The sequence below is a fragment of the Diadema setosum genome, chromosome 3, assembly GCF_964275005.1.
Source record: "Diadema setosum chromosome 3, eeDiaSeto1, whole genome shotgun sequence".
NCBI classification, from domain to species: domain Eukaryota; kingdom Metazoa; phylum Echinodermata; class Echinoidea; order Diadematoida; family Diadematidae; genus Diadema; species Diadema setosum.
In genome coordinates, this window is record NC_092687.1 from 28,624,563 (window position 1) to 28,638,517 (window position 13,955).

Genomic DNA, 13,955 nt, shown 5'->3' on the forward strand with positions numbered 1-13,955 from the left:
ACTGCAAAACGTCAAAGCAGGAGGGTAGAATATCTAAAATAGAATCAGCAACTAGTGAATCGGGAAAGAGAAGAGGTAGAATTTATATCTTCTCCATCTTCTAGCTAAAAACTGGGAAAGCCTATTAAAAATAGCACGATGGCATTATCAACGCTCTAAAATCATTCCATACATCGTTATTGTCCTCTTTTAAATTCATTTGTGTTTTTTTTGTCTCTTTTTTTTTTGGGGGGGGGGGGGCGGGGGCATGAAGAATACAATTCACTTTTTCTACTTGATAACAACTCCCTGACACACTTGCCCCCTCCCCAGAAGTATGTAGAAATACATATTTCATGACGTTCATAATTATGTAGATGGTCACCATTTTTCAATTGATAGTGTTACGAAATTACACCCGCCAGTATGTTATTTTTCCGTTCATGGAACACCCTGTACAGGTGATAGACATGTAGATGGCGCTGTTTATTCCGTCGGTCTCGTGGGCCTTCTTTGCCTACTGTCGGTCTCGTGGGCTTTCTTTGATTAGTGTCGGTCTCGCGAGCCTTTTTAGCTTAGTGTCGGTCTAGTGGGCCTTTTTTGCTTACTGTCGGTCTCGTGGGCTTTCTTTGCTTACTGTCGGTCTCATGAGCCTTTATTGCTTAGTGTCGGTCTCGTGGGCTATGTTTGCTTAGTGTCGGTCTCATGAGCCTTTTGTGCGTAGTGTCGAACTCATGGGCTGTATGACTCCTGAGCCGTATAACTCGTGGGCTCTATGACTCATGGACCTAATATTGATGTCGGTCTCGTGGACCGTATGACTCGTGGGTGTCGGTCTCGTGGGATGCCCCCGCTGTCACTGCCGTAGTGTCACATGCAGTAGATGGCAGGTTCGAGTCCCACTGGTGCAGAATCGAACAACCAAAAATGAACACACACGTAATTCCAAGGCCTGTAATAGAGTACATTGTAGGAAGAAGGAAGTTGGCCTCTGAAAATGCTGCGTAGTTTAACTGTATGTGGACTTTGCACACAAGGACAAACAAGCTCATGAATAGCATGTATCCTCCCCTAACCCCCATTAAAATGTCACGATGAGCATTGTATCGGGCGCGGTTTCCGGTGATTCAAAAATGTTAACATTGCGCTATATACTGTGGCCACAAAATATTCGATATGACGATACTTCAACTATGTTAAGAATAGTGTAGCCCACTATTAATATCGCTACACCCCCCACACACGCACAAACACTTGCTCACACACTCAATCCGTTTTTTTTTTTCAAAAGGCACATTTCAAAGGCGTGTGCTCGACTATCCAAACATCCTATCAAACTAGTTTACGAGATCTTTGATAATCTCGTGCACATTTTGAGGAACTTTTCATAAAATAAAATAACAATAATGCAAAAGATCCCTAGTATGGCAAGAACTATACCTTCTACCAACCCTATCTACTTTTCGGTCTCCTTCGGTAAGACTAAGTACACGTTTTAATCAATTAGAATTTACAGTCTTACAAGCATCCCACCAAATGTCTGCTCCACATCACCAAATTCCAATACTAACATACCAAATCTGCCTCGCGTTGAAGTGAGGATACAACTCTCCCCTAACTTGGTCCGTCTCCACAGACTTAGTACATAGTAATGATGCACACACAGAAGAAGTGATAAATATCACCAAATTTCACTTTTCTCTAAAGAAAATGTCATTCTTTTTTTTTTGTCAGTTATGTTACACTGTCGTCACACATGTCAAGACATAATGTAGACGTATTCGGAGAACCATGCATTCTGTTTGAGCAATTACCATTCGCAAAAGGGGCAATTCTTTTTTTTTTTTTAATTGATTAATTTATTTCCAAGAATTGCTTGCAAAATAATGTGTCCACCCTTTTTTTAATTTTTGGCTTGGGTAAATTAAGGTGCTTCAGACAAGTTCGGAGTAGGCCTATGATGAATAGAACCTACTTAAATTTATTATACACAGTGTCCTAATAAAGTATAAATTAATATTGCAAATTTACAAGTTAACTTCCTTGTACGCACCACTCTACATCAGCATGCGATGACATATCAGTCAATGTTCACTGGGGCGCATAACACAGCCACTTTTCAATACCGAAAGCCTCTCCCAGACGGCTATGATCATTTGACAAAGTTGTCGCATATTACGATCTAAGTGAATATTCATTTTGTTTGATACAAACTATGTTTTCGACGTTCTATGATGGATAGAAGGTACCGCGTATTTATTCAACTCGTACGTAAGCCCGCTCGAGGCTTGCATACGTAATGAGCTGCGTAAGGGGATTTTGTCCTTGGGCTTTCGGCAACAAAAATACACCTTATATTCACAAATTTGGTATCAAATTCAAGGAAAATAAGTAAGCTATCGTCATATGTTGCTCAAATTATTTTAAATAGGTAAAATGTATGCAAATTCAACTGATTATATCGTCATGATAAGAACCGATATCAGGTTTGAGTTTCTTCAATTTGTCTCCCTCTACAAATGAAAATTTGTTAGGATCGCAACTGCTGATCTGTAAATTAACAAACATGTCGGAAGAAAGGAACCAGTGGGACTCAAACCTGTCATCTACTGCTTTCCGGGCACATTATGAAAACTTTCCCCCAATTTTGGACACAAGCCTTCCGAGCAACAACATGTGTGCACGTTCAGGTCACCGGGTCACGTTGTTTACTCATCTCACGCTTGAACGGAGATAGCAAAGAGACGGGGCGTTTCCATTATCAAAATAGGGGTTCGCTGCATTGCATGGAGGCATTTGATGAAGCATAATTTCTGACACACTGTTACAAGCTACAGAAATCCTTGCATCTGACTGCCTGAGAGAAAATTTGTCTGACAGCTTTGTCGCGGACAAAAATGCTTCCTGAAATGCCTCAGGATTACATAGACAGCCACAGCTCTTATGAAAGCATGGACTCCCCACCTCCCTGATGGAAGCCAGTATACGTACAGTACTGTAATTAACCATACGCAACTTTGTACACGTGGGACTCATTGCAACGAACCGATCGTTCATTGTTTGGCTGCCTAAGGACCTCAATCATTACCTCATTTTCTGGCTATGTAGACATTTTTTTTTTCATGAAATTATGTACGCTTCCACCAATCTTAAAGCATACTTGATCATTTTAACCACCTTCATGGCCGTTGTAATAAGTTTTTTTTTCGGACTAAATAGGAGGATTCCTCTTTGAAATACCTTGGGAAAGATCACCATTGTCACATTCGGGCTTCTCGCGTGAGTGACAATGGACTGTACGTACGTACGCTACCACGTACATCCGGTCATCTCCCTTTGCGATGAATAGTATCGCCCATTACGTCATCGTAGGTTTTCTACTTTTGAGACAGTTTTTCCAATTGATCAGTAGTTTTAGCCTAAGAAAGCAGCGGAGTTAAATAACCAATAGCAATGAATTTTATATAGTCATGTAGATTACAGCCTGCTCTATCCAAAACACTTCGCCCCAAGTTGATACGATATATGGTTCTGATTTGATCGATGTTGAAAACCAGCGAGTACGTACGAAATCGTGGAAATTTCTTCATTTCCCATAGACTTTTTACAAAAAGTGAACATGCTCAGCCAAATTAAAACTTGAAAAGCAGCGAAGATAAATACTCTCTGGAAAAAATCATAACATGAAAAGAAAGTAAATTTTGTCTTCTTTTCAAATCGCTTCGCCCCCTTCCGTGCCGTCAACAAGAAATATGACATATTTCAACATATAGCATCAAGATACGTTTTTTGATGCGAGAAATTACACGTTATAGCTAATCCGCGCGTGTGCGCACCGCTCGCGCAATCCTTATGTCCACGAAGTTTCACAATGCGACACTACCACCAGGCTGTCCCTGGTTGCCGGCAGTGACACGATGAACATGGAAAATATACCCAAGCTGTCACTGCCGTAGTGTCACAAGCAGTAGATGGCAGGTTCGAGTCCCACTGGTGGAGAATCGAACAACCAAAAATGAACACACACGTAATTCCAAGGCCTGTAATAGAGTACATTGTAGGAAGAAGGAAGTTGGCCTCTGAAAATGCTGCGTAGTTTAACTTTATGTGGACTTTACACACAAGGACAAACAAGCTCATGAATAGCATGTATCCTCCCCCAACCCCCATTAAAATGTCACGAAGAGCATTGTATCGGGCGCGGTTTCCCGTGATTCAACAATGTTAACATTGCGCAATATACTGTGGCCACAAAATATTCGATATGACGAGACTTCAACTATGTTAAAAATAGTGTAGCCCACTATTAATGTCGCTACACCCCCCACACAAACACACCTACCCACACACACACACACACATACACACCACTCACAAAGTCAGAAAACAAACTCTTCATTCTAATGATATTGCTTTGAACGTTGGTATTAGTCATGTATTATTATTACTGTTTTTAGTATCATATAGGTTATCCCGGCCTAGTTCGCACTGTTGTCAGCCCAACTCTTAACTACTGTATTCAATTTACCGAAATCTAACGTTGGAGAGATATTCGGTATTTCAAATTTATGATCTCTTCATTCACATTCATTTTTGGAACATTCAAATTCCGTTTAGTTTCATTGTAATTAACTCTTTTTTCAATTGACCCGCTACAACAAAATGGTCCTAAAGTCGCGCACGGTCAAAGCCTTGAAAATCGAGTTTGAAGTCAGACCATCAAAATTGGTCAAAACATACGATTTTCTAAATTTGACATATTATTAGAGTCTGACATGTCTTCTATTATCTGTCGAAATTTTGAAGCAAAATGATGAAAGGAAAACAACAAAAAATAGCGTTTTTCTGGGCCATTTTTTTTTTTTTTTTTTGCGTTTCAACGAAGCAGAAACTGGTTCGAACATTTGGATTGAGCGCCACAGATAGGCTCCGCCCCTAACAATGACCAGAGTGATCTCATTGGTCAGTTTGCTGCTTGCCGCTAACCGAAGCGTGAAGCTCGCACACTGCCCAGTTGACTGGTGCGTGCTGGCGGGGTGCGCTATGCCCAGCCGTTTCTCCTGGCATCCTGGTCACTGATTGGTCGGTGAGGAGACCGCCGACGCTGTGTTTGAATAAGCATTTAGGGGGTTGCTAGGGCTTACCTTCTATTGTCCAGAGGTGAATACTGACTTGCGTGTCCCTTGATTGTGATTGCGTCGCAAGGAAAACTTTTAGGGCGCTTTTCTCGAAACAGTGATTTCCCAGACGTCTCAATTGAAATTCGTGAAATAAGAACAATTTTGTTATTCTTTAATTCAATTTAGAATGATAATTGTCACGTGATCACAAATATGCTGCACTCGTTCATTCGAATTCATTTTGGGCGCCAATTTAACATCTTTTGCAATCAATTTAGCACGCATGTTCATGCTTTGATACTTTCTTCAATTTTTTTTTCAACAAAGTTATTAATGTTCGTAGTGTCATTACTTTTCATATTTTCGTATGCAGTTTTTTGGCAACATTTTTTTTTTTTTTTTCAGTTCGAATTAAGACATTGCGTGTGGCCACAACTTATCTGGCCGTTGAGCGCTTTATTCCGAGTGTGTCGGTCAGCTCTACGAAGTCAAGGTTATGATCATCAATGTTCATATAATTCTTTTTCTGTTTTCTTGAGAAACACGTCTGTATCAAACTTGTGCTGTCATGACTGTAAGAAAATGAAGTTAATATATGTGACTGTGCACCTCAAAACGAACATAAAGTCGCACACACTGATTTTGCGTGAGGACTGAAAATAATTGAAATGGGTCAACCTAGCCGAACTTGACTTTTTCATATTTTCTGAAAGAGCGGGTCTTCTTTTACATTATGCTAAAATTTGGTATCATAAAACGGGCAGGAAAGTGGGTTTTTTTTTAGCAGTTTATCTTGAACATTTTTGGTAGAATAGTGTGATTAGGTGTGTCTTTAGAATCCCTTTTTCATTTCTGAAAAACCTTGTCCACACTCTTCACTTTCAACTCTAATAACTTTTGAAAGGACGATACTACTGCTTTGAATGTTGGCATTAATTATGGACAGAATGTGTTAATGAGGCATGCTTAATTTCAGTTTAATTTGATAATCCCTTCATTGTTGTTACTCTGGTGGTTTACTTCCTCATTTTTGTCCCATTCATCGCACAGCCAGCACGGTTTCGTAAAGATTAAGCGCTTGAATAGACACTGTACTTCAGAGCCTCTTTTCTCAGTTCACACTTTTCCTGAGTTTGTGCTTTCTTTCCGATATTTAGATAGGTTAGAAGAGTCCATTTGATTTGAGTTATACATCATTTTAAAGCTTAAAGTCTGCTCTTTCAGAATATGGTCTTAACTAAAAATTCATGTCTGGCGACTTTTTGTTTGTTTTGAGGTGCACTGTCACATATATAGTTCTGCTACATGTAGACAAATAATGACAAGTGTGAAAGAAAAGGGGCGTTACAGAACAATAAACTGAAGTTTTATAGGGTCAAAAGTATGATCCTTCTACTGCTTTACAGTGCGCGAATGAAACAAAAAGTCACACTAGAAATACGTGTTAAATGTTCTCACCTTAAAAGAAAAATACAATGACGTTAATTTGAATGAACATGTTTGGAATTGGACTGCCCATATGCGAAATTGAAAGACTGAAATACCCTTTTCGGCCAGTGCTGGCGAATTGTAATTACTGAAGAGCACGTGCCGATTTGAATGCCCGTTTTACGAATTCGAAAACCACATGTGTATAAAATTCCATTTATCGAAATGCTAAATCGAACGAACAACTTGCAATTTTGAATGACAGAATTTGCAGTGACGAGGATTTTGCTAGATCAAATGAACCTTCTTTCAAATGGACTGACAAAAGTGCGAAATTGCCCGGGAAAACCTAAATGAATAATCATGAACAATTTAATTTTTAAATGTGAAATAGAGAACAATAACGGAAACAAAAACAAACATATCATGATATCTGAGATTTTATCTGCTATTGTTCTCTTTGGCCACAACAAGTTAGGCTTTAAGGTTCAAGGACAATAGCACAAAATGATTGCCCATTATTGAAAATGTTTGTGTTCCTTTTCCTTATTCCTCTGAAATGTGATTTAGTTACAGGTGCATTGTTTCAAAAAGATACCGCATCCGCTTTACAATGTCTGGTACCTGAAACAACGTCATAATTAATACCATAAGAGGTAGCATAAGGTCGCATATAACAGTTACACTATGCATGGCACTGTTATTTTTCACCCTTATCTTTTATTATTTAGCTTCGGTGGTAGGAACTACCCCCAACGTTCGCGGATGGAAAGGGGACGAGATTCGATTGTTTTGTGACATCCAGGAGCAACCAGTTGCTGTGTCCTGGGTCAAGGAGAACCTATCAGATCAGAAATCGATGAAGGCTAATTTTTTTGACGGGAAATTCCAGAGCTTAGAGGAACGCTTCACCATCGACAATAATTTCAGCCTCGTCATTACCGCCTTGGAGATGGCAGATGAAGGTCTTTTCTCATGTCAGGTCCATTGGAGCGATTCTTCGAATTGCGAGAATTCCACCTTTCTGACTGTCAACTGTAAGTAATGTTGTGTCACAAAGATTTTTTATTTTTTTTATTTTTTTTAGGAAATAGTTAGGATCCCAAATGAGAGAAAACTGTTAATGATGATGGTAAAATCAAAAGGGCATTTCCGTGCAATTTTAATAAATATTTTTTTTTTGTTTTACTGAAAATAGTAAACAATGAAAAAACACACTTTGATATATTTCTAATTTAAATTCCGTTGAGGAGATGCTGCTACGTTGGTTCAAAACGTTATTTTTCAAAAAATAATTATTTTTAAAAATCTTAAAAATTTTAAAAATTATTATAAACATAACTTTTTCAAAAACAAGATACTGAAAACATCACATTTATTTAGTTACAACGTCGGCATATTTATGTATAGATTTTTCTGCCAAGGAGTTACCGGATGTTTTCGCTCGCATGTTCAGGAAAAACTATTTGATTCATAATTATCCTTCCACGTACTCAAACAATTTTCGCTAAAAAAAAACACGATAATGTATACGGGCCCTAGATATTGGAATGGCCTCTCCCCCGAAATAACAAGCTGCTTGTCTTTATATTCCTTTAAACGCAAATTAAAAGAGTCTTTATTGAGTGCATATCTTGCAGAAACTGAATAATTGTAATGTCTTATGTAATATGGTGGTATGTTATTGTCCGATCAAACATTCTTGTCAACACGCTGCAGATTCCATTTTGGGTCTTGCTGTCAGGCTCTCCGAATTCATCATTATCAATTCCACACTCTACTTCGCTTCCCTCTCTTCCTCTTTCCCTCTTTCTCTCTCTAACTTTTTATACAGAGCTTGACGGCGGACACCAAATGGCTTGATAGCTGTACATGTTACTTCTTGTGTCTTACTGATCATATCCTGGCGATAGCTTTAATGCAACAACAGTTTATAGTGTATATACCAAAGTAGGCTTTATGAATATGCAAATCATGTTGTACTCCTGAAACCAATGATAGCTCGGTCACAGTAATAGTTCACATTTTTAGTTTTTTTTTTTCTTATTTGGCACCCTTACATCATCTGGTCTTATCTACTATCCGTTCTCCGTTTCTTTTTCACAAACACTGATTACTCGGGGCTTACAGCCAAACAAGCTTGCTTTCATGTAGGTCCCGCCATACTTTTCTTTGATCAACCCCATCTCGATTTCGAATTTGACCAGTTATTACATATAATTACTGTGTTATCACCATTAATATTTTTGTGTTTTTGCACATTGTTTACAAGGTGAAAGAACTTGTTTGATTTCTGTTATAATGTCCATAAATGAGAAGTATGGAAATAAAATGAATTGAAAATTAAATTGAAAATAGAATAAGTGAAATGAAATGATACTGCGGAAAGGTACCGTTCATCTGTGCTTCTAGCTTTTAAGTAACGGTGCGCTGCAACTGAGACGTTTTATAACATCTATATGAAGACTCGTCTACAACAAATAGCTATACCTATGTCTATATATGTACACCTATGTTAATATATCTGTATCTTTTCAATACCTATATCGAAATTTGTATTGGTATCTTTATCTATACCTTTATGATATCTATATTATATTCATATTATATATTTGACCGTGCATCACAAAATGAAGAAGAAGTCGCACACACTGATTTTGTGTGAGAACTGAAAATAGGCGAAATGCGTCAACCGTGCCGATATTGACTTTTTCATATTTTCTGAAAGGGCAAGTTCTCTTCTACATTATGCCAAAATTTGGGATCATAAAACGGGCAGGAAAGTGAGTGTTTTTAGCAGTTTATCTCTAACATTTTACGGCAGAATAATGTGATTAAGTGTGTCTTTAGGGTGCCCTTTTCATTTCTTAAAAACATTGTACACACTCTTCACTTTCAACTCCTATAACTTTTGAAAGGATGATGCTACTGCTTTGCAAGTTGGGATTAATTAACGACAGAATACGTTTATAAGGCATGCTCAATTTCAGTTTAATTTGATAATCTCTTCATTGTTTTTACTCCGGTGGTTTACATCCTGTTTGTGTGTCCCATTCATCGCACAGCAAGCACGACTTGGTAAAGATTAAGCGCTTGAATAGACACGTACTTCTGAGCCTCTTTTCTCAGTTCACACTTTTCCTGAGTCTGTGCTTTCTTTCCAATATTTAGAAAGATCAAGGAGGTTTTATACATGGACTTCCAACTGGCTGTAATTATTCAAACAGTTGTCAGATTTCTATTGATGTACAAAAGAATTCCACAGGTGCACTCGTGCCTTTGATGATCAATGTTCTAAGCCGCCGTCTTGCTGAGCAAACTGAAGATCCATTTTGAACGTTATCATGTTGGCCATATTTTGCTTATTTATTTATTAAATGAAATTTCACTTAATAATAAAGCATGTAAAACAAAAGTCAATTCCGTTCAGAAATTTGCGCAAAAGTGTAAATCAGAGCTGTATTACGTAAAAATGTTTAAAACTGCACCATCCTGGAAAGCTGGTTTTATTACTTTTCGACTTAATTAGTTTTCCCCAAATGAAACTAACATGTAATAATCTTCAAGTATAATTCTTTATTGATAGATATATCAGATTAGTGCCCGCGTATGCCCAGTCGAGTAATTTTCATCTTCATTTCCGCATTTTTTCCTCAATTTCTGTTCGCGCATCCTCGTGTCTGTACCACCTAGCTTTTATAAGAAGGGATAGCGAAAAGTAATTACCATCACAAAGACATACCTTCCTTTGAAAGTGGCTGGTGATTATGCAATGAGACACGAGTCAATTGTCTTCGTATCGGCGCAGCAGATCCTGTTTGCCACGTGCTTCAAATATTTATGAGCGGCGGTTCGAACATAGATCAAAGGGAATAACTCTGTTGTTACTCCATCTCTTCAACCTCCTTGGACAGGTTTTGAGAGTCCGTTTGATTTGAGTTATACATCATTTTAAAGATTAAAGTCTGCTCTTTCAGAATAAGCTTGAACTAAAATTTCAGGTCTGGCGACTTTCTGTTTGTTTTGTGATGCAGGGTCATATATATATATATATATATATATACAATTTTATTGTATATACTTTATGAAGATGTCATTTCTTGCTACCAGCAATTGAACACTGCTACTTATGGACGTGTATATAGTCCAGAAGAGTGCATGTTACAGCTCCCGTCATTTGCTAAGATGTCTGGCGACTTTTTGTTTGTTTTGTGATGCAGGGTCACATATGTTTATCTATATCTCTCATCTGTCTACCTTCTTACCTGTCAAGATATTCATCTTTAAAAAAAAGGGGGGTACGAGTTAATGTGTGTGTGTGTGTATGTGTGTGTGTGTGTGCACGCTTATAACTTAGATAAAGGGGAAAGGGTAACATCAGTGGGAAAAAAATTCCACCATTCCCCGAGCAGTAGTATAGTCGAGGGAGATGGAGAATGATCACATCAAAAATTATTATCATATAAACATTCAAGTTGACACCGTGCACACTGTACAAATAACTATCGGTATGGCGAAGAAATTTTGAATAATTCATTGAGATTCTAGAGACCAAATCGGTGAACTTTGATCAGAACAAGGCACTCTCAGCACATTTTGTGAACAGTCTACACAAATGGAAACAAAAGAACAAAACAAAACAAAACAAAACAAACAGTGGATGAAAAATATACAGCGAAGCAGCTAATGTGGCGTCCCATACGAAGTCTGAAATGATGCTCTGATAAATTCCAATATGTTGAATGTTCTTTTCATCTTTTCGTGTTGTTTCTACGTGGAGGGAGGGGGGGGGGGGGTTGCGCGTGCCTAATGTAGGCACTTACAAACTACATTTCCTACCAACACGCCCCTTCAACGGACACATATGTGACCCGCTACAACAAAATGATCCTAAAGTCGGGTGAGGTCGATTATTTGAAAATTGCATGACAAAATTTCCTAATCTTTCTGCTTTAAATTGATATATAACACATCTTATGAAAATAATCGGGTGCGGAGATATCGATGTTTAAAAGAGAGCATGTCGAGACGTATGGGAAATCACTGTTTCGAGAAAAGCGCCCTAAAAGTTTTCCTTGCGCAATCGCATTCAAGGGGCACGTAGTCAGTTTTCACCTCCGGAAGGTAAACCCTAGCAACCCGCGAAATGCTCATTCAAGCACAGCGCCGGCGGTCTCCTCACCGACCAATCAGTGACCAGGATGCCAGGAGAAGCGGCTAGGCATAGCGCACCCCGCCCGCACGCACCAGTCGACTTAGCAGTGTGCGAGCTTCACGCTTCGGTTAGCGGCAAGCAGCAAACTGACCAATGAGATCACTCCGGTCGTTGTTAGGGGCGGAGCCTGTATGTGGCGCTCAATCCAAATTTTGGAACCGGTTTCTGCTTGGTTGAAACGCCAAAAACATGGCCCAGAAAAACGCTATTTTTTGGTCTTTCCTTTCATCATTTTGCTTCAAAATTTCGACAGATGATAGAAGACATGTCAGGCTCCAATAATATGTCAAAATCAGAAAATCGTACATTTTGACCAATAATTATGCTCTGACTTCAAACTCGATTTTCACGGCTTCGACCGTGCGCGACTTTAGGACCTTTTTGTTGTAGCGGGTCACATATACACACACTTGGTGGCACGAAACTAAATTCCGATTTTGCTCCGCCGACATAATTATGCTCCACTGACCGTTGCTCTGCGATAAAAGTTTCGCAACATTTTGCTACCCCGACAGTGGCTCCGTTCCCCCAAGTGTGGGCTTAATCGGGTGAGCTGTCGACTGAATTATTTAGTGCATTTTGATATAACATTGTTAAATTGTAAGTTGATACATGTGACTGCTTTCCTATTTCGGTTTGCAAAATTCACCTTTTGTCAATGCCAAACAAAGTATTGCCTTGGTATCTCCAATCTCCACAGAAACATAGTTATGACAGCGATTCACAAAACGAACAAAAAAAAAAACGCACTATTTGATCTTACGTGATTTCAATCAAGTCAATAGGCCTATTTGTTTTGTTTTGTTTTTCTGAAAGAGCAACCCTTCTTCTACATTATTCTTAAGATTTGGATCATAAAATGAATGGAAAAAAGCATTTTAGCAGTTTCTCTACGGTTTTTTTTTTCTTTTAGAGTAGTGAGATCAGGTATGCCTTAGAGGCCCCCTTTCATTTCTTAATACCCATTTGACCACTCTTCACCATTCAAGACTAGTAACTTTTGAAGGGATGAGGTTACTGCTTTGAAAATTTGACAATAATCACGGACAGAATATGTTTATAAACTAGGTTAAATTTCGTCCCAATCTGATAATCTCTGTTGTTGTTGTTGTTTAGTCCGATTCACCGCACAGCTAGCACGGTTTGGTGAAAGTTGATAGCTAAAAACAGGAACGGCGCAGTGTTTTCAAAAGTGTGGGGGCCCACTTCCGGGTTTCATGAGCTAACAAAGTGATGACACCTTATGTATTCCTTTGTATGGTGCACAAAAAGTGTGGGGGCCTGAGCCCCCACGGCCCCAACGCCTGCGCCGGCCCTAAAAAAGACCCTGTACTTCAGAGCCTCTTTATTCGTTTCACACTATTTTTCCAATATTAAGCTTTGTTAGAAGAGTCCATTACAATTGAGGTAAACATCGTTGAAAGAGTAGAGACCGCTCTTTCAGAATCTGCACTCATATAAAAATCTGTGTCTGGCGACTTTTTGTTGGTTTTGTGATGCATGGTCATATACACTGGCGTATCTGGGGGGGGGGGTGCAAGGGGGCACGTGCCCCGGGCGCCACTCCTTGGGGCGTAAAAAACGGAAAAAAAAAAGAAGAAGAAGAAAAAAAGGAAAAAAAAAACGAAGAAGAAAAAAAAAAAAAAATCGGCTCGTTCATTGCGCTCGCTCGCCAAAATTATTATAAAAAAAGAAAGTAAGAAAAAAAAAAAACGTGATGACGACGCCGACAAAATGACAATGTCTATTGTGTTTACACATGAAGAGTTTGTTCGCAAAAACCGATAAGTCCATTTTTGAAGATTTTGAAATACGGTCTTTGCCACAAAGTACAAAATAATACCTTTTAAATGATATATTGGTCACCACATATAAAGGTACATTTTTGAAGTTATGGTCAAAAGAAGCAAACATTTTCTTATTATTCTCTTTGTTTTTCTTAACCTTTAATCGCAAATATCTCCATTTGGCAAATATGGACTTATCGGTTTTTGCAAACAAACTCTTCACATGTCATCTTATATCTAGCAGGCAAAATGTTTCACGGAGCAGCGGCTGCAATTTCTTTCGTTCTGAAGCGATCGCCAATTGGATCAAAAGAAGGCGCCAACGGTTTCGAACATGGGGGGGGGGGCGAGAAAAAAATCAAAGAAGATAAGAACAAAACGTAATGATGACGCGGAAATATACAAATCTCGGCTCACTCCCTCGTA

The 13,955-nt window shown here is 38.7% G+C and overlaps 1 protein-coding gene across 1 annotated transcript in view; it reads left to right on the forward strand.

Moving 5' to 3' along the window:
- The window catches only part of LOC140246754 (uncharacterized), a 239,921-nt gene that overhangs the window by 608 nt on the left and 225,358 nt on the right, over positions 1-13,955 (forward strand). Inside the window, exon 2 of the mRNA XM_072326092.1 lies at positions 7,259-7,564. Coding sequence (XP_072182193.1) covers positions 7,259-7,564 — 306 coding nt within the window. The remainder of the gene's footprint in view (positions 1-7,258; positions 7,565-13,955) is intronic.